The following is an 18,611-nucleotide window of genomic DNA, read 5'->3' on the forward strand; positions in this document are numbered from 1 at the left end:
TCCGCCAGAAGAAAATCGGACTGAGGAGGGAGGTGAAAAAGAGCGGAAACGCAAAGATCAAGCGCTGAGACCGAGAGTGGAGACAGACTGTGCCACCGATCTTTTCTCCTCTGCCAGACAAACCCGATGCTTTGATCCCCCCCAAAAAAAGCATTACAACCAGATAAAGCTGTCTAAAAATAAGCTGGTTCAGCGTTTAGCCAGATGGACTGACAGCAAAATATACCTCTTCTTCAAATAGAGGAGATGACAGTACAGTTCACACAGACGACGACGAACATCTCTTGAACCCGGTTTCCTCCTTCCAGCATCCATCTTCATATCACGTCAAAGCCACCAACCACAGCCTTGAGTAGAAGTGGGCCGACCATTAGCTAGACACGTTCAAGGTTTCAATCCACAGAACCACCAGAACAGTGAGAGAGGGGAAAGCCCTGTCCTCTAACGGGATGACCCAAGCACCCGATCATCACACCAGAGAGACTTTGGTCCTGCAGAACCACGTCTACCATAGCAGGTCCCTAACTTTTTAGCCTTTAACCACAATAAATGACCTATAATCATCAACCCAAAAAGAGATATTAATGTTTTTTCTTCTCCTATGACCCCTCAGATTTATCTCACAGCCCCATGGAGGGGCATTGACTTTCAAGTTGAGAACCACCACTGATCTCCACTGCAAGGGGGGCTCCATAACTTTATCTCCTTTGTAATCAGAATGACTTTCAGATGTTTGGGGTCCACGTCTGTCCAACTCAGACAGATTGTATTGCACCTATAACCACTTGTCATCCTGTATCTTCTCAGCTCTGCTCCATGTGTGTGGGACGGGGCTCAGACAGACACATGGTGAAACAGAAAGCAAGAGGACAGAAGAGAAACGCCACCTTTAATAACAACACAAAGCCGACTGAGCTGAAATCAAGCGATTGCACACATATTGAAATGCACAGACAGGCGACCAATTTAGGACAATAAACCAGAAAATGTTTCAATGGACATGAGTGGTATGCTGTTGCTTTCACAGCCTTCATGTCTCAACCCAATGGAAGATTTTGGTGTGATGTGAAAACACAAAGTTATGTAGTATTCTGTTCATCCCTGCATCCAGAGGCTTATACAATCTAAAGCAAAGAGGCACTGTGCGTCTAGTCTGGGCAGCCTCATCACTTCAGACACCTGAAATTGGATTTTATGTTGAATTTGCTCATAAACCCAAGCTTATTCCCTGGTGATGCCACTAAAAAAAAAACCTTGCTGCAGTATAGTGTGCACCTTCTTCAGTTGCTCCGTCCTGATTACTGCAAAGTTCCTCAAGCCGTAACAACAAAAAGCACCTATCAGGAAACAGAGCGAGGGGACAGACAAAGGAAGAGCGTGAGAGATGGAGAGAGAGGCTGTTGCAGAAGTCCGGAAGTGGAGAGCAACACCAGGTGGTCGAGCGTCTGGAGGCAGGCAGTCAAAGAGCAGCGTTGCCTTGACAACTGTGATGCCTTGTTGATGGTAATAGCTGAGCACCTCGCCACCAGCACCCCGTCCACACACACAGTATATGTGATTTTTACGAGCGTGCGTTGTATCTACAGAATCTAAAGGTCAACATTAATTATCATTACAATGTTCAGCACTGATAAACTGATTCTACTCTCTTGTTTACAGCCGTATCAGCATCAGTGAGGCCAGAATTCAGGCCCGAGGTGGTTTTTTTTAATGTTCTCACTCTCCTCTTCTTCCTTTCCTTTGCACAGACGCTACAGTTCATCACTTGCCAAAGGCCAGCATCGTGCCATATAGAACGGGGAGCATATCTGATCCAGCCGACAAGCCATCTGTTCACCCAAGCCGCAGCGGGAGCTGATCAATACGGCCAGGGTGGATTCAGAATGTGGCTGCTGTGGTCTCCCACATCGACGGGAATAATGGATCAGCTCTTGGGTCACAGTGGACTCATTGTACCAGCAGCATGACCGCTGAGGTTTCCTGCCTCCACACCTCTTTGTTTCAACTCTTTTAATTAAGGAGCTGGGCAGCAGAATTCCCTAACAGGCTTAGCTATTGGCAGCCTCGCAACCAGAACTGATTGTTCAATTCAGGATTTAGCAAGTAAAGCTTTATAATGCAAACACAGAGCCCTTTAATTTGTCAGGCGTTTGTGTGTTAATGCATCGGACCAACATTCACGGATGCGGCGCGGGTCTGAACGCAGGTATTTGTGTGAACCGGAGGACGTTTCAGCTGAACGCTCTGATGAGTTCTCACTGATCTGATGTGGACCAATCCAGCGTCCTCTCTTCTTCCGCTGCATCAGCTGGTGATTTCTGAGCACATAGCCACTGCAGCATCCTACCACCTCATCCTCCTCCACTCTCTCTTCTCCTCCCCCACCCTCCCTCAACCCCCTCTCCTCCTCCTCCTCCTCCTCTCCACCTGCTTTTAAATGCATGGCGCTGCCCTGCCAGGCCGGTCTTTGCAGGCAGCAATCTCTCCTCTCTGCCCCTCCAGAGTGAGGGAGAAGGCGCTGGAACAGGATGGATGGTTATCGGCCTGTGCAGCCAAGGGGGTGGGAGGGGGGGTTGTAAGGGAGGGAGACAAGGTCGGAGTGAGCCAGCAAAGACCCCCTGCTCCTCCGTGTAGTACCAATAATCGATTGGGAGATGAGGGGCGACCTGAATCCGGATGGCTCATCAGTCTGACTGAGAGGGAAATGGTTTAGCCCAGCTGCAGGCTGTCCTGCTCCAAAGCAGCCACTGAGTAAATAGGCCACAGCCAACGCGAAACCCCTGAAATAGTCCAAATCCAGAAAATCTGGCTGGAAATCAGATCTGTTATCCATTATTCTACTTCTTCCTCACAACAAAAAGAACATAATGAGACCCCCCCTCTCTCTTATTTTTGTCATGGCAGATATTTAATATCATGCAGTAAACGCCATTGCCTGATGCATGGAGAGGGGGGGCAAGCAGCTAGGGAGCATCCAGCACACACGCGTCCCACATCCTGCTGAGGCACTAACCCCCCCAGACCCGCGCCTGCTGTACATTGCGCTCATGTGTTTCGTAACGGGAACCACCAGTCTTGTCAAAACAAGGGGGGGGGGGAAACACCCGGCTGGATTAAATCCTCTGGTGTGTTGTGCAGCTCAGGCCTCGGATGGAGAAGTAAAGATGGAGGGGGTGCTTGGCAAACGTATATATGAGATCCATAAATAAAACAATCGCAGCAAACGTGAAGGCACACACAGCTAACCCACCTCTTCATCACTCCTCTGCGCACAGGATGCAGGGCCCTGCCTCCAACAATGGGCCTGTGCGTAATGTGCACACATATGTCGATTGGTAGCATAATGCTAGTCGGCCTTTTGTCCGTGTTGGATGCATTTTCACGTCAGTGCTCGGAGCCGCAGCGTTTCTCTCTCATCACTGGGGCACATTCGTCCTGTTTGTGTGTCCGCGTTGTGCGCAACCATGCAACCATTTCGCCGTTTGCCACCGGCTGCCAATGCATCACTTCAGGGCAACACATCGGGGTCAGGAGAGGAAAAACCCTGCTCACACACACTTTCCCCTCTGCGCTTGACTCTGGATGTTTTCCCCATCCTCGCTGCACCAGGAGCTGGTCATTGAGTCATTTAGTCAACAATGGCCGGTGATCAGACTCCCCTCCGAACCTCGGCGGGGTCACATGTTCCATTCAAGCTCCTCTATAGGCTTTTACAATAACACAGCTTTTAATTATTCTCCAAACCCCACCACCTCGTGTTTGCTCCTTTATTTTTAATCCTGCACAAAAAAAACAAAATCCCACATCGATGCCCTGAACAAACACATGACATCATCCTCTGGAAGCCACACAACCAGGGGAGCGAGGCATCGTAAATAAAACATAGCGGGTTAGGGCGCAGTGATTCTGCTATGGCCGCCTCTGTGTTTTCCAACCCCTGCTCCACACTCACCAGGTTCAGCACCGTCTCCACGATGTCCCTGTTGCTAACCTCCCCGACCTGGATCAGGCCCACCAGCACGGCGAATTTCATCTGGATATTCCTGATCGGGACGGCGGGGTTGATCACCCCGGCGGGGAGGACCATGGAGCCGGCTGCGGACACCATCCTTTCCCCTGTGACGGCGCCGGAGCTAGCGCCCGCCGCGGCGACCTGCTGCTGCGGCTGCGGCGCGGAGGAGCCCGGCGGAGGGTGCGGGTCTCGGTCTGTGTCCGTGAGCGAAGAAGCGGAGCCCGGTGGTGCTGAAGCCGGCTTCTCGCTCGACATTTCCCCTCTGGAAACAGGGAGGAGAGGAGCGGCCGCCGCTGTCTCTCACACCTGCCTCTACGAGCGCTGCACAAGAAACATGGGCATGCGCAGGGAAATACCAAAAAAAAACAAAACAAACAAAGGGGAGAGATCTGTGGTTTTTAAATCAAATCCTCTGAATTCACCCTATCCTCCTGAAAACATGTAGGGATTCATAGGGCTGGAAGAAGGATGGAGCTCTGACAGGACCCTCTCTCTCTCTCTCTCTCTCTCTCCCCCTCTCTCTCTTTCTATGTCTCTCTCTCATTGGCAGGTTGCAGTCAGTGCGGTCGTCGAGGAGAGAGAGAGAGAGAGAGAGAGAGAGAGAGCGAGAGAGAGAGAGAGAGATGTTGACGCCCCCTGTCTGCAGTAGTGCGCGCTCGCCACGCATGCGCACCGGGCCCCTTTCTGGGAGGGTGCCGGAGCGGAATAACATGGAGCCGTCCATGCATGGGTTCACACAGAGCACAGTCCAACCTCAACAGCTGGGTGTTTGTTTTGTTTTCTCCTCCGTAGTTACTTTTTATTTTAATGTGTGTTTTTGTATTGGTTTAAATAGGTAATGTCTCTGGAGCTGAAGGCAGATGTTTTAAAATGGATTAAAAGAGGACACCCATTACAAAGTAAGAGTCGTGTAAATGATTGTTTACAGGACGGTGAACAAGAAAAAAATTGATGATTGTAGGAACGTAGATAAATACTGAATGATTAAAGTGGTCGGAGTGCATTGAGGTAAGTAGCACAGGCATAAATTATGTACAGTTAAGGTGAACGAAGAATATATATATATATAAACGGGACCAGGTGGCACCAGATGAATAAATACTGTAGCATATGAATGCATATATATGCAGCACATAAATAAATATACAGATTATAAACAGTTACGGTGAATCCTGATAATGAAGAATACATGTACAGGATAGGTGGCAGCAGGTGAATAAATATTGTAGCAGAAAAAGAAGCACGGATGAACACTGGGGGAGTTGATGTAGGTTGGGTGGACGGGGACACATTTTGGGTGCGGTGCCGGGGGCAGTTTAAAACGACCTGGTTGCCAGACAGAGGCTGTTTACGGATTCAGGAGACATCCATCTGTCCCACTTACCGCTGTCCTGACTTTAACTCTGCTACCTTTGTTTCCTCATTAAGCTTCACAGGATTGCTCTCCTGACACTCATCTCTTCTATGATGTGTTTTACCCAATGACTTCGCTCCTCTTCTCCACTCCTGCAGTTATTTTTACACTTTTTTTTCTTACCTCACCCCTTCAGCCGTCTTGTTTTACAATTCACAGATTTTTAAAGGCCCTAGTGTAGAATATACAGTCTTTAGATTAACATTGTATATCTCTGCATAGCACGACAGCACTTTTAGTAAACTACCCCCCTCTGTTTGGACTCCTTTGATTTATTATCAGTTTGAAAACCAGCGGCACACATGCCGGGCCCGGCGCCATTAGGGGGCTCAGCCACCTCACTTTTTGCCCCCCCCCCCTGTTTAAGAAAGAGCTGTGAGCCGCTAGCCCTCATTTTTGGCAGCATTACAGCACAGTAGCCTTATGTTGCTGTTATTTATCCTTTCAAAGGTATTGCAAGGTTAAATCAAAGACTGCTTACAAAGATGGACGACATGACAGCTTCCCAAAAGTGAAGCCAAAGCGTCTTGATCGCCATTTGGTGGCCAGCTGCAGTATAGGTCATAAATCCTACCTCCTTCATGTTCGCGGATGGGACATGGACCAAAAGAAGTGCACGTCAAACAAAGTTTTCTCAAAGATGGTTTCTTTTAGTTTAGGTAGTTCTTATTACACAGATATTTGTTAAAATGCCATTTTTTCTGGTGAGTCTTGTTTTAATTAGTTATTTGATGCGAGAAATACAGGTTGAAACGTCATCTTCAAACATCATCTCTGGGTCGTGGGAGGAAGTGGTGATGCGTCGTCCATGTTTATATACAGTCTATGGGTTAAATCCTTGGTTTTTATTGTATGAAAAGAAATCGCTCCCCCTTGTAGTTTTTAACAGTCGCTTCATCCTGGCACCAGACTTGACACGTGCACATGTGCTACGTGTGCAGATCTTAGATTTATTGATGAATGCAAAGTCCTGCATCCTGGACTGTGTCTGGATATTGATTACACACTTCTTCAGTTCATGCACTGCACCGACACACAGGTCCAGTCGGTGTCTCTCATGAACACATCCACACTCACACACCTGCAGTATCCTCCGGTGGCTGCACAGACCACGGCTGCTGGCTCACTACCTGTATGCACACATGAGCCTGATTCACACTGCATGTGTAATTCTAACAGGACACATCTGCGAGGTAGGATTTCCATCAGCAAAGAAGCTACAGAGGTTGATTCTCTACTCGTGCGTGTCTGTCATATTATGAGTGTGTGCACGTGTGTGTGTGCGTCTGTCTGGGTGTATTTTCACCTAGGCAGCGACGACAGTCTCTTTGATGTCCTTATTTTTCTTGAGATGCTCGCTGTTGACAAGGGCTGGCAAGTTGGGGGTGACATTTTCTGGCTGCGTGTTTGTGTGTGTGTGTGTGTGAGTGTGCATGTGCGTCACACTTGCTGCGTGTGCATGTGCACGCGTGAGATGATTAGAGAATTTTACAGATGAGCAGAGGCCATCTCCTGTTTTTCCTCGACCTAATCATCGGCACAAAGGAAATGAAGGAGACAATCACACGCACTCCGTCAACTGCACACTCGCACACACAGCTCGCATCCGTCACACACTTCACTCACACTCAGAGAGGCAGTTTCTCAAACCGGCACATGCTATCTTGTTCTCGGACGTGCACGCACTTGTGTTCACACACACACACACACACGCACACACACACACACACACACACACACACAATGGCGGGCTCTCTCCTGCTCAGAAACACACTCCTCATTGTTTTCAGACAAAGGCTTGCTTCTGCAGCTTTGTCATGATTCCACAAAAGACTTTAACAGAAAGAGAGGTCTTAACCGGGATCTGGTTGGTGATTGGGTAAAAGCACTAACATTGTTCTGCTTCTCTTTCTCCCCCCACTCTCTCTCTCTATCTCTCTCTCTCTCCCTCCCTCCTCCACCTCACCTCTCTCTCTCTTTCCCCCCCTCACCTCCAGCGGAGATGCAGTACTCGCGGACACACGCAGTCGTTTCTCCTCTCTGTCCCCGTGTACCTTTGTAGGGAGATGTGTGTGGAGGTAGAGCCAGTGTCTTGTGGGGGCTGATGATCAGAGTGCTGGAGCTTCTGAGGGGACCAGGACTTGGGGGGGATCAGGCAGGGAGAGAGCAGCGGAGGGGACATCTGTCACAAAGGGTTTGATCAGTGCAGACTGGAGAAAAATGCAGTTTGTTTCCAACGTTTTTGAGTGTGTGTGGTTGTGTGTTGGATTTGGTGTGACATCACTTAGAGGACGAAGTCTGGTAATTCAGAGAAAGGTCGTGCCCACATGATGACACAGTTTTTTAAAATGTGAAATATTGGGATCCTGAGCTCAGTCTGTGTTATCAGAGTTAATCGAAAATCCGACTTGTAGATTTATCAAGCGCTGACCTCAGAGCCACAGGTAATTACTTCCTGTCTTCACCGGTGGATGTGAATCATCACCAGGAACCATGAGCATGGGTGTGCAGCCATGTGGTTATGTGTGTGTGTATGTGTGTGTGTGTGTGTGATAAGGTGATAGAGAAGGGAGATGGAAAGAAACCGATAACAGAGTTGGCACAACACAGAAATTTGCTCTAAATTATATATATATCTGTCATTGTTTTTGCATAATTCATAATAGTTTACTTTCAGCGTCACGGTGGTGCAGTGGCTATCACTTCTCACAGCAATGCGGTTCTGGATTCTAACCTGTCACACAGGCTCTCTTCATGAATACGCTGGTTTCCTCCTGGTGCACCGGCCTCCATCCACAGTCCAAACACGGCCTGTGCAGGTTAGGGTTAACTTGCAGCTCTGAATTGCCTGTAGGTGTGAAAATGAGTGTGAATGGTTGGCTGTGTCCATATGTCAGCTCTGTGATAGACTCGCCTGTCCAGAGTGGGCCCTGCCTCCCCTTCCTGTTCCCTCTCCCCTGGCTGAATGTTGTTCTGCCGTGTTATTACCTCCAACAAGGTTGTTACGTTTTCATCCCAGTCTGTTTTTTTTATAGATATATATATCAAATATTTTTATATTCAACACAGAACAAAACAGCTCAGACAAGACACAGCAGAATGAGTATGGAAGGTGAGAATTACATTTGAAATGCGGGCATTGCATCCAACCCCCTTCAGCCCCCGTGACAGGGAAAGGCAGCATCAGATGGGGTTTGTTTGTTTGTTTCTCACTGGGATTACGCAAATACTACTGGACGAATTCCCACAAAACCTGGTGGCAGGATGGTACATAAGAAAGGGCTCATTAAATATTGGCGAGGATTCCTACAGCAGACAGCAGATCCAGTTTTTCTTTTTTTTTTCGCAGTTTTTACCATGACAAGAATGGGTGTTTTGGGATATTTTCACCAATTTCCCAGGGAATAATTCATGGATCTTGAAGAAAAAAACCTGGCATATTCAAAGGACTGATATGTATGAGCGTGTTATATTTGGAGGAGAGGGGACTGTTGGGCCTCGGTGGAGGGAAACACGCTGCTACTGAATGTCATTCTAGTTTTTGTATAGTCTCCTTTGCTTTACAATACAAAAAAATATAAATTTTAATGATTCAACCTTTAAAGCAGTTTTGTTCTGTGCCGTTTCCTTTGTTCGGGAATTCTCTGGAGACGTTACCTTCTGTATATGCAAGGCAGATTAAAGCTGTTCATTGTATATAATTTAAAAATAAATTACCTTCTCGAAGATCTAATGAAACTTTAGCTGGATTTGCATTTTAACAGGTGTTAACTTCTTTCTCCAGCGGCAGCTTTTATCACGTTTGCTGAAAACGAGACTTAGTCATAGACTCCGAGGGCATTAGACCAGATTGTCTCAGTTGCTCCTTCGCGAAAGATCATCTGCAATCTCGGGACTAATTACTTCCAACACGTGGGTCATATTCCCTGTCGCATTCACTCAGTTACACTAATACTGGTGGAACGGCAGAGGACAATCCTCAAAGGACACCACCGAGTATCTTATTAAAGTTTTAGAGATTAAACGAGTGGCTCGGTCGGAAGGAAAGAGTGGATGAGGAGAGAAAGAGAAGTCATCCTGCTAAAGTCTCATAACCTCGATATTGGTCATTGTCCTGTTTTAAGGATTACACGCTTCTCTTATGGTTAAGAAGATTAGACTTAGATGAGGTCTTATGAATCTCTTTCAAGACGCATCTATATGAACTCAGAAGTGAGCAGCGATAAAGGAATAAACCCGCCTGCTCTGTCTGAATCAGGGAATAAAAGACACCATGGAGATGGATCAGAGGAAAATATCCCAGAAGCAAATATTTTGAAACATATTCTTCTGTATAAGCCGTGTCACAGCTCCTCATCTTTCGCTACCCGGCCCCAGTAACAGTCCATTTGTTCTGGAGAGCTGTCACCAGGGATGAAGGAGCCAGGGCTTTGACAGGGGTCACGACCTGGGATCAAGGACTTGGCTCTTTGACTGGGCTGCAACACGGCCGCTCCTGAACCGCAGCGGTGGCCATGAATAATCCAGCCGAGATGAAACAGGCACTTGGGTTTGATGGAAAAATCTTAGGTGAGGTGTATAGAACCGAAGGCCAGCTCTGAAAACGTAAACACGAAGAGAGCAACGCACAAACAAGATTTGATTGTCGACAAATCTGTGGCATGTCTTAAAATACCAGAATGGAGATGTTACCTCAATATATCAAAAGCTTTACAAACACTCAGCTGACTCCAGAAATCTCAGATATTTCACTCTTTGGTTTCTACAGGATGATAAATAGCCCACTTGGATATTTTTGGATGATTTATATGATATATTTTATAATTTCCAGCCCCAGTTTGTGTATTGCCAATAATTTACATTCAAGTCACAGAGCTAAGAATCTAGTTTATTGGCTGGAAATCTTTGGTAAACGAGGAAGGTTATTTGACAGCACTAAACGCTGTTCAGAAGGTTTCCCCAGAATCCTCGTAGACTCCTCTCCCGAGGATTCTAACCTTATTACTTCAGACAAAGAGGTTATGTGTTTTCTCCCCTGTCCGTTGCTTTGTTTGTTGGTTGTTTGGTTTGTTTATTAGCAGGATTACGCTGGTGGAAGGATGGGACACGTAGACCGAGAAAGAATCACCCAAATTCAGAATAAGGGTCGGATCCAGGATTTTTTTTATTTGCTTCAACATTGTTTATTGAGATTTTCACCAATCTTCCAGGGAATGATCTTCACGGCACATTTAGGGAACTGATACCAATGAGTGCGGCTGGTGCAGCTTGATTGCATTTAATGGGACAGTTAGGTTTTGGTGGCGGTATGAGCTCCACTGAGTGCCATTCCAGTTTTTAAATCCATCCAAACAAAGATGTTAGCCAGAAATGACATATAAAACTAGAATGGCACTCCACAGAGCGCAGACCTCTGCCAAGGCCCAACAGTCCCTTTAAATTCAATCAAGCTGCACCAACTTTCACACAGTCATTGATATCAGTCCCCTAAATATGTCAGATTCCTCTCTACAAACTCCTTCAACGACTTCAAATAAAAACTACTGAATAATATAAGAAGGTCTTTGCCCTTGTTAATAGGATTAAACTGATAAAATGGAAAAGTGTAATAGAAAACACATGAATCTTTGAGTAATCGTGGTATTTACAAGTTTTAGTTAATACTTGTATAGTGTTGTTTTTTTCATCATGGTCATGCTCAATCTTTCAGCCCCGTGTGATCAAGGACTTTGTGAAACTCCACTTGCTCACCTTTAAATAAATACATTTATTTAATCCCTTCTTCGGAGGCTACAAGGCTCAGTGTGCAGAGTGTTGGTAATATCATCATGCCAATGGTCACCACACACTCAGGTACACTGTACACACCACTGCCAACATGGCCTCATCAATAATTCATTCACTGGATAATTTATTCATCCATGACCTTATCGTGGTTGTTTGGAAGAAGACGCCGGATTAGCCAGACTCGGAGCAGATTTTCCTTTTCTCCGTCTTTCTCTCTCTCTCTGAGCTCAGTTTTCAGAACATCAACATTGAAAGTGCATCAGTGCAAACATCCACTGCGCTCTTGAATGACAGGGGAGTGATTTCTTTAAATCCTGGTATTTCTGAACTGTTCATTTGGCAGTTGAATAAGTGAGGCTGTGTTGAGATGAGCCGTCGCTCCTTCAATCTTTTTAATTTGCGATCCAAGGAAAGCGAGACCAGAACTGACTAGTTTCTGATGTTTATAGTGATTCCATCAACAATTTAATGATATATCATTCTGCAATCATTTTTAAATCACTTAATCTTATTTTCTAAAAGAACATGTGTTTATTACCAAGTGTTTTTTTTCTGGCACTTAAAGACACTTCTCAGATTTCTGATGTTATAAATTTAAATAGCTTATTGAAATATTAATTAAAAGTATATTTAAGCTATGATTACATTGAGTGATTTAAATATCTATTATTTAATTACTTTTTTCTATAACTACACTCCTACACAGACTTCAACTTTTGAACCAATTTTGTTTATTTACAGTAACATGAAAATGAAAAATATGCAATGAAGATATATATTTAATTTGTCCTAATATACCTGACTAGTTTAAAAATGAGTGGTTTCTGATGTGAAGTCCTAAAACAGTTTGTATCAAAAAAAGCAGATAAGATCATTGAAGTTTCCTACAAACTATTATAAGAGTCAAAACGTCTTTTCTTCACTATAATTCAGTCAAATCTGAACATAAGTGCATTATACACATATTTTTAGATTCAGTGTTTCTTACACTTACCAACTCCATCCTCTCCGATGGTGTCTCTGATGTCCACAGCGAATAAACATTCAGAAATCCTCATCGTAAGAACTGACGCTCCTGTTCACAGAACTTGCCCGGGATTTATCGCATTTTAAAGTTTTCTTCAGTATCACACTTCTCTGCTGAGACTTGTCTGCTCACACATTATTACAATGCAATAACTAACTGCTAATAAGTAATTCGGCACATGTTTAATGGCGCGAGCTTTGACCAAAATGTAAATAAACATGAGTTTTAAAATGATATAAGTTGTTTGCCCTCAGTTAACTAACGCCATGGTTTATCTATAGGCTACTTCCTGGTTACATCCATCAGTCGCCCTGAATTGTGGGAGCTGTAGTTCGATACCACAGCACGATTGTCCCCTAAAGTAAGAATCAGAAGGAAATAACAGCACTTACTAAATCCATTACTTATTTATTTGTTATAGTTTTTCATATTGCATTACAATATCAATATTTAAGATTACTACTTTAACTCTACTGTCCAATCCCCACAGGTTTTATATAACAGGGTCCAATCACACTGTTTATACATGAACATACTAAAACAAAATAAAAAGTCAACAATGTTAAATAAAGATTTATTGGACAGGGAGGTAGTGGGACATGCTCTTCCTGTTTTCTCCAGAAGAGGTCACCCTCAGGTTCCTCTGCAGGGTCACCACCATAGACTGTGTGAGAGGACAGGGATGACACACACACACACACACACACACACACACACACACACACACACACACACACACACACACACACACACACACACACACACACACACAATGCTACTCTACAGACTCCCCTTCCCTTTATACTCTGTGTTTACAGTACATGACAAAGATTGATGTATTTACCAGTAGCTGCACTTTCTCATGTCTTTTTAGCTTCTTATTTATCTCATCATTCAATATGTGTAAATTCATTTAATTGCGTGCAACATAATGTCCGTCTGGACCACATTTATCCATCCATTCAACATGTGCATTGTCTGTCTGTTCACACTACAAATACAAATAATCGTTTGTAACTTCAGATAGTTTTTATATCTACTTAGGAAACCCTTAGAATTCTGAATTACATTTGTAAGTATACAATGTCATTTTGTTCCCTTGTGTTCCACATGTCTTGCTCTGAATGACAATAAAGTGAATCTTGAATGATCCTCTGCATTGTATCGGAGTCTGTGGCCCCAAGAAAAACACACACTCAAGCTCTCTGCAGTAAAGTGGATGGAGTTTGGTGAAATCGATGCTTGATTCACTTCGTCATTATTCCTTTTTCTTTCCCCCACGAAGGTGTAATTTGCAACATGGTGTTGCTGATTAGCCCGAGCCCATGGAGTGGTGGAGTTAAAGTAGTCCCAGTGTCTGTATTCCAACACCTTCATCGTCCTCTGTGAGAGCCCCCCCCCTCTAACACAGCTAAGTAGGTAAATGTGATTGAGTATTGATCCGAGCTGTGCTGGTTTAGATTCGTGCTCATTCATCCACTGAGAGGACGCAGACAGTTAAATTGTCCTCAGGGAGAACCCCCCCCCGGGACTCTGATGACTTTTCATTCACTCACTTATCTAAAAATATTTTCCATGGCATACTTTTCTCATTCATTCATGACCTTCAGACTCCAGCGGAGCAACAGCACCACTCGATGGACAAGACAGCACAGGACAAAGGAAATCTGTGTTTCCCAGTATTTACTATGATTTGTTCTTCTGCCAAGGAGGTGATGTTTTCATTTGTTTGTTATTCATAAAGGATTAATGCAAAAACTACTCCACCGATTTCCATGAAGGTTTGTACAGGGGTTGGGCATGACCTTAAATTTAGGGGCGGATCCAGGATTTAAATTTACCTTTAACATTTTGAGATGTCATTTTGCAACATTTTCCTTGATTTGAGAGTTTGTCTTGTCTTAACACTGTGCCCTGTAACATTAGAGTAGTTGAATGAAAAGACACTGGAGAACACATTTGTTGAATTCATACATTTTTTTTATTCTCTTGTTTAGAAACAACGGTTCTATTTTCCGTCACTTTGTCAGAAATAACCGAGCACCAATCAGCTACTCAGCTCCATTCGGGGGCCTCTCCGCACTCAGCCGAGGGCTCAAGTCAAAGTCACTCACTCACTCTGTCTGTCTCATACACACATATTTACACACATATACACACACACGCACTCACACACACACGGTTCTCCAGCAAGCAGCATCCACATGGGACTTTGGTGGCACTGTAGAGATACTGTATCATAGCAACACCATAGCAACACTGCTCACAGCGGAGAGACACAAAAAAAAGCCAAGGCGGCGCCATGGCGGAGCAAGCTCTAGTCTGCTATTGCTTCAGTAGGATGCTGTGTGGGAAGTTCACATTTCAGCATATCAATATGATAGGTAGGTAAGCAATGAAGGTTGATCTGCTGCCACAGCACAGAAAGCGTCAGATATTGTGAATTACAGCCGGTTCCAAACTGCTGGACCCCGCTGTTATACAGACTGTATGTATATCTAAAATGCAGATACACAGGTACATCCATGCACACACTCACACTCCCACACACACACATGCAAATATTGAAACAAGCTTCCCAGAAGCAGTGAAATGGTCTCATGTCTTAGACATTGTATAAATGACAATAAAAACACAATGATACCATGTACAGAGAGATAATGACAATAATAACTTTAAAATAACATTTAATTTAGATAAGATTAACACTGAAAATAATGACAGGGAACTAAATCAACAGTGATATCCAACTCAATGTTTCCATAACAGGGTTAAAGCACATGTATGGACCCGATGAGTGTTTCCCAGTTTCTGTGATCCGGATCCCTTGTGTCCTCGGTTTTTCCTGAAACTAGCGCACTTTTCACAATGTAGTGCTGTCATGTACCCATAGTGTACTGGTCCTAGTCATTCCTATGGATCTTTACAGCATCTGTAGAAGGCTCAAGAATAATATAGAATAATTAAGTGCATGCTATAAATGTAGATATAAAAAAATCCAGATTCCACTAGTTTATTAAAAGATTAATCAGATAATAGTTGTAGATAAGATTTCACCATCAGGTGTTTGTCAATGTGGCTGTTTGTAGCTGACAATGTTTAAAATGACAGAAAACAGACTGGAGTGAATATGTCCTGTTTTTCAGGTCTGTTCTGTAAAACAGAGGAAATTGTTGCCTCTGATAAGGACGTTGTGTTTTCACTCATGTCCTTTGGTTTGTGTATTTGTTTGTTCTTTAGCAGGATTACATAAAATACTGATAACTGATTTCCAGAAGTAGACAATCATGTGTAGGATTGTTGGGCCTTGGTGGAGGTATGAGCCGTCATTCTAGTTCTGAATAGCTTCAATCAAACTGTATATTTCAGTCAGGCCCTGTGACACTTCAAAGACCTGGGAGCTAAAATAGATTTTTCAGAATAATAAATACAGGTATTGTGCTTCATCTACTTTAAATATGAGCAACATTTCCTGCCAACTTTGACAATACACGACTACAAAATAAGTTATAATCGTGTGTAAGCTTCAGTTAGGTAATCTATTACAATGAACTGAATTAAGGTGTTGCAGACTGTGGCAAACATCTCATGATTAAATCTGCCGTCTGTTATATTTGATGGATTTTAAAGAAGGACCCAGTAATAAACACTGATAAATATTCACTGTCTACTCAACCTTACCCTTCCAATAACTGCACATGGTTAAGAGTTGATTATGTGAAAGGAAAAACTAAAATGTTTGTTCTATGGTTCACTGGAAAATAAATTAGTGATTGGATGTTAAAAGACGCCCGTGCACGATTACATGATATAAAATACTCCTCTCCCGTCTGTGTGTGAATGACTGTGACTCAGTACAGTATGGTACCGACAGGCTCCGTGTGGCTCAGCAGCATGAAAAGACACCAAAGTTCAATTCCTGGATGATTCCCCTCCTGGATCAGCTGCTCCGGCGGTGTGACCCAAGACAAAGCTGGTTTCCCGGGGGTTCAGACCTTGGCCTCAGTGCTCGTCTGATCTGGAGGGAGAAAAGAGGAGCGGATCCTCTGGACTTCATTGACACACAGGTGACCGAAGGCCTTGTTGTACCATTCTGGAGATCTTCCCCTGGGACGAGAAACGGCAGATAAAGCACATTAATGATCGCGGTGTTGATTGAAACCTTCACTCTGAGGACACTTGGAGTCAGCCCACACCTGAGGTCCACTCTGGAGATGTGTGTGAGCCTGGTCCTCTCGGTCCCACAGGGCTCCAGGAGGTACTGCGACTCCAGCACAACCCCCCTCACCGCTCCCATGCGTGGGCTGTCCTCGTGTTCCACGGACACGCTCACCAGCGCACAGGAACCTCTGCACAGGTCTGTACGCCACGATCTGAGAGAAAGTGAGGGTTTCATGAGACATTTAATGAAGATATGTGATTAATGTCTGGGAAAACTTTTTCTAACTAATAATTATTTCATTGAGCCAGGGGACTCAAACCTCTTTTTTCCTCTGAGAGCTACTTTGACAAAGTGAAAGTGACAGAGCACTACTTATGTTTTATATTATTTGTAATATTTATTCACAGAGCTAACTTCCACATAAACCTCCTGAATCAAATTAAATGTGGGTAGATACTCTAAAACCAGAAAACAATGAAAAATGTCTGAAAAACAACCCCAAAAATTCAAATTACAATTAAACTTACGAGTTTACTTCTATAAAACCAACAAATTATCATGTTACTTTAGAAATGTTCTTGTTTTTCAGGAACATTCAGGCAGAATTGATTGAATAGTCCTAAAATATTAATTAAATAATAATAATGCTGCTCATTATTTTAATTTATCAGTTGATAACAGCCCCTGGAATCCTCTCTACATCTCAGTAATGAACAAATGTCTTAATGAACAACTTCCACACACAAAACCAATGAAATCCATCAGTCCTGACCTCAGTACCACATAGTCACAGTTGGGTTGAGGTGCCATGTTGCAGCAGGAGTACTGGTACACATCTGTCTGTCTGTCCAGCGGCTCCAGAACCTTCTCCTGCCGTAGCTCAGTCTGCCACAGGGGGCGCTCTCTGAGCAGCCGGTGCAGTACCTCACTGGGAGTTGCGGGCACCTCCACGCACACACGCCACTGCCGCAGAGGGTTACCATCTCCCACCTGATGCACAAGCACAAGGCGTGTTAGGTTTATTGTGACAATTTACACAAAGGAGCTTTATGTTCTGTATCATAAAGATGCTGATATTCCCTGGTTGCTCGTTCCACACTTCAGAAGCTCAGTGACGACGTACCTTTTTAAAAGCCAGCTCTGTATTGTCAATAGTTGAACGTGACACCCAGGCTTTGCTCTTGTCTTTGGCATCTTTCAGCAGGTTCTGGACCAGGCGTTCTATGTGTGCATGGTAGGATCCTTCCTCATCGTCCTCCTCTTCGTCCTCATCCACCTCCTCCTCGTGAGCCTTGCACAGCTCGTCCAGCGGCGGCACCATCAGCTCGGCCTCCATGTAGGAGTTACGAGACTGGGTCACCATCTCCTCTGGGATCTGGGGAGCAGCCGGAGAACGAGCATCGTGTCACGTAACATCAGCTCAGGCCTATTTTTAAAACAACTGTACTAGTTCTTTTATTCTAACATCCAGGGTCCTCTCTTCTTTCAAATGTTGTCATCCTGCGAAGGCCTTTAAAAATCAAACACCGGTCACTTTCATGTGTTCTCAAATATTCTCGATACAGCACAGTATCCACTTAAGAGGAGTCAGCTGTTGATTCTAATATGAAAACTCCTCGAACCATATTAATATCTAACACATGGTAATGAAGTCTGTTTCTCTTTGTCCCTGAAGAGGTTTCCACTGACAGCAGCGAGATATTCTGTGCACACTGACAGTCTCAAGGTAATGATGGCGTACAGCTTTAGAATTGAGCTCATTGAACACAATTATACAGCGGAAACCTCCCTTGGCTTCATGTTGTTGGTTATTTTCATACATAAAGAGGTGGTCATGTATTATTTCTAAAATCAGCACAAAGAATATATAAATATAAATTCTGCCCTATTTCTCTGTGAAGGAAAAAAACAACCATAAAACAAATAAAGAAGTAAATCCTGACCTGAAACAGACGATGGCCCTCAGAGATCATGTGTGCCAGGCCCTGAGTGGCGGCCAGGTTCTCACTCAGGTCTTTCTGATCGGGACGGCCGGTGGTGTACTTCTTCTGGATCGACCTTGAGAGAAATAAAACAGAGATTGATATTGTCCTGGTGGCGACAGAGGGAAATAAGTGACCAAAATAACGATGACAGTAAGTAACTATTATTATTATTGTACCACTTCTATTACAAGTAGTTTTACTGGTGGGCAAAAATGCAACAATTG

The 18,611-nt window shown here is 44.2% G+C and overlaps 2 protein-coding genes across 15 annotated transcripts in view; both read right to left on the reverse strand.

Moving 5' to 3' along the window:
* Positions 1 to 4,584, reverse strand: part of nbeaa (neurobeachin a) — a 92,466-nt gene extending 87,882 nt beyond the window's left edge. For all 11 annotated transcript variants that reach the window (XM_047343640.1, XM_047343639.1, XM_047343641.1 and 8 more), the window contains exon 1: positions 3,953 to 4,584. In XM_047343640.1, coding sequence (XP_047199596.1) covers positions 3,953 to 4,267 — 315 coding nt within the window. In that variant the 5' untranslated portion in view covers positions 4,268 to 4,584. The remainder of the gene's footprint in view (positions 1 to 3,952) is intronic.
* A 9,618-nt stretch (positions 4,585 to 14,202) lies between these two features.
* LOC118122058 (stAR-related lipid transfer protein 13) overlaps positions 14,203 to 18,611 on the reverse strand; it is a 50,070-nt gene continuing 45,661 nt past the window's right edge. For all 4 annotated transcript variants that reach the window (XM_035178477.2, XM_035178481.2, XM_035178479.2 and 1 more), the window contains 5 exons: positions 18,346 to 18,460; positions 17,526 to 17,777; positions 17,175 to 17,392; positions 16,437 to 16,613; positions 14,203 to 16,347 (listed from right to left, as the gene is read on the reverse strand). In XM_035178477.2, coding sequence (XP_035034368.2) covers positions 16,230 to 16,347; positions 16,437 to 16,613; positions 17,175 to 17,392; positions 17,526 to 17,777; positions 18,346 to 18,460 — 880 coding nt within the window. In that variant the 3' untranslated portion in view covers positions 14,203 to 16,229. The remainder of the gene's footprint in view (positions 16,348 to 16,436; positions 16,614 to 17,174; positions 17,393 to 17,525; positions 17,778 to 18,345; positions 18,461 to 18,611) is intronic.

This window comes from Hippoglossus stenolepis, chromosome 15 (assembly GCF_022539355.2).
Source record: "Hippoglossus stenolepis isolate QCI-W04-F060 chromosome 15, HSTE1.2, whole genome shotgun sequence".
NCBI lineage: Eukaryota > Metazoa > Chordata > Actinopteri > Pleuronectiformes > Pleuronectidae > Hippoglossus > Hippoglossus stenolepis.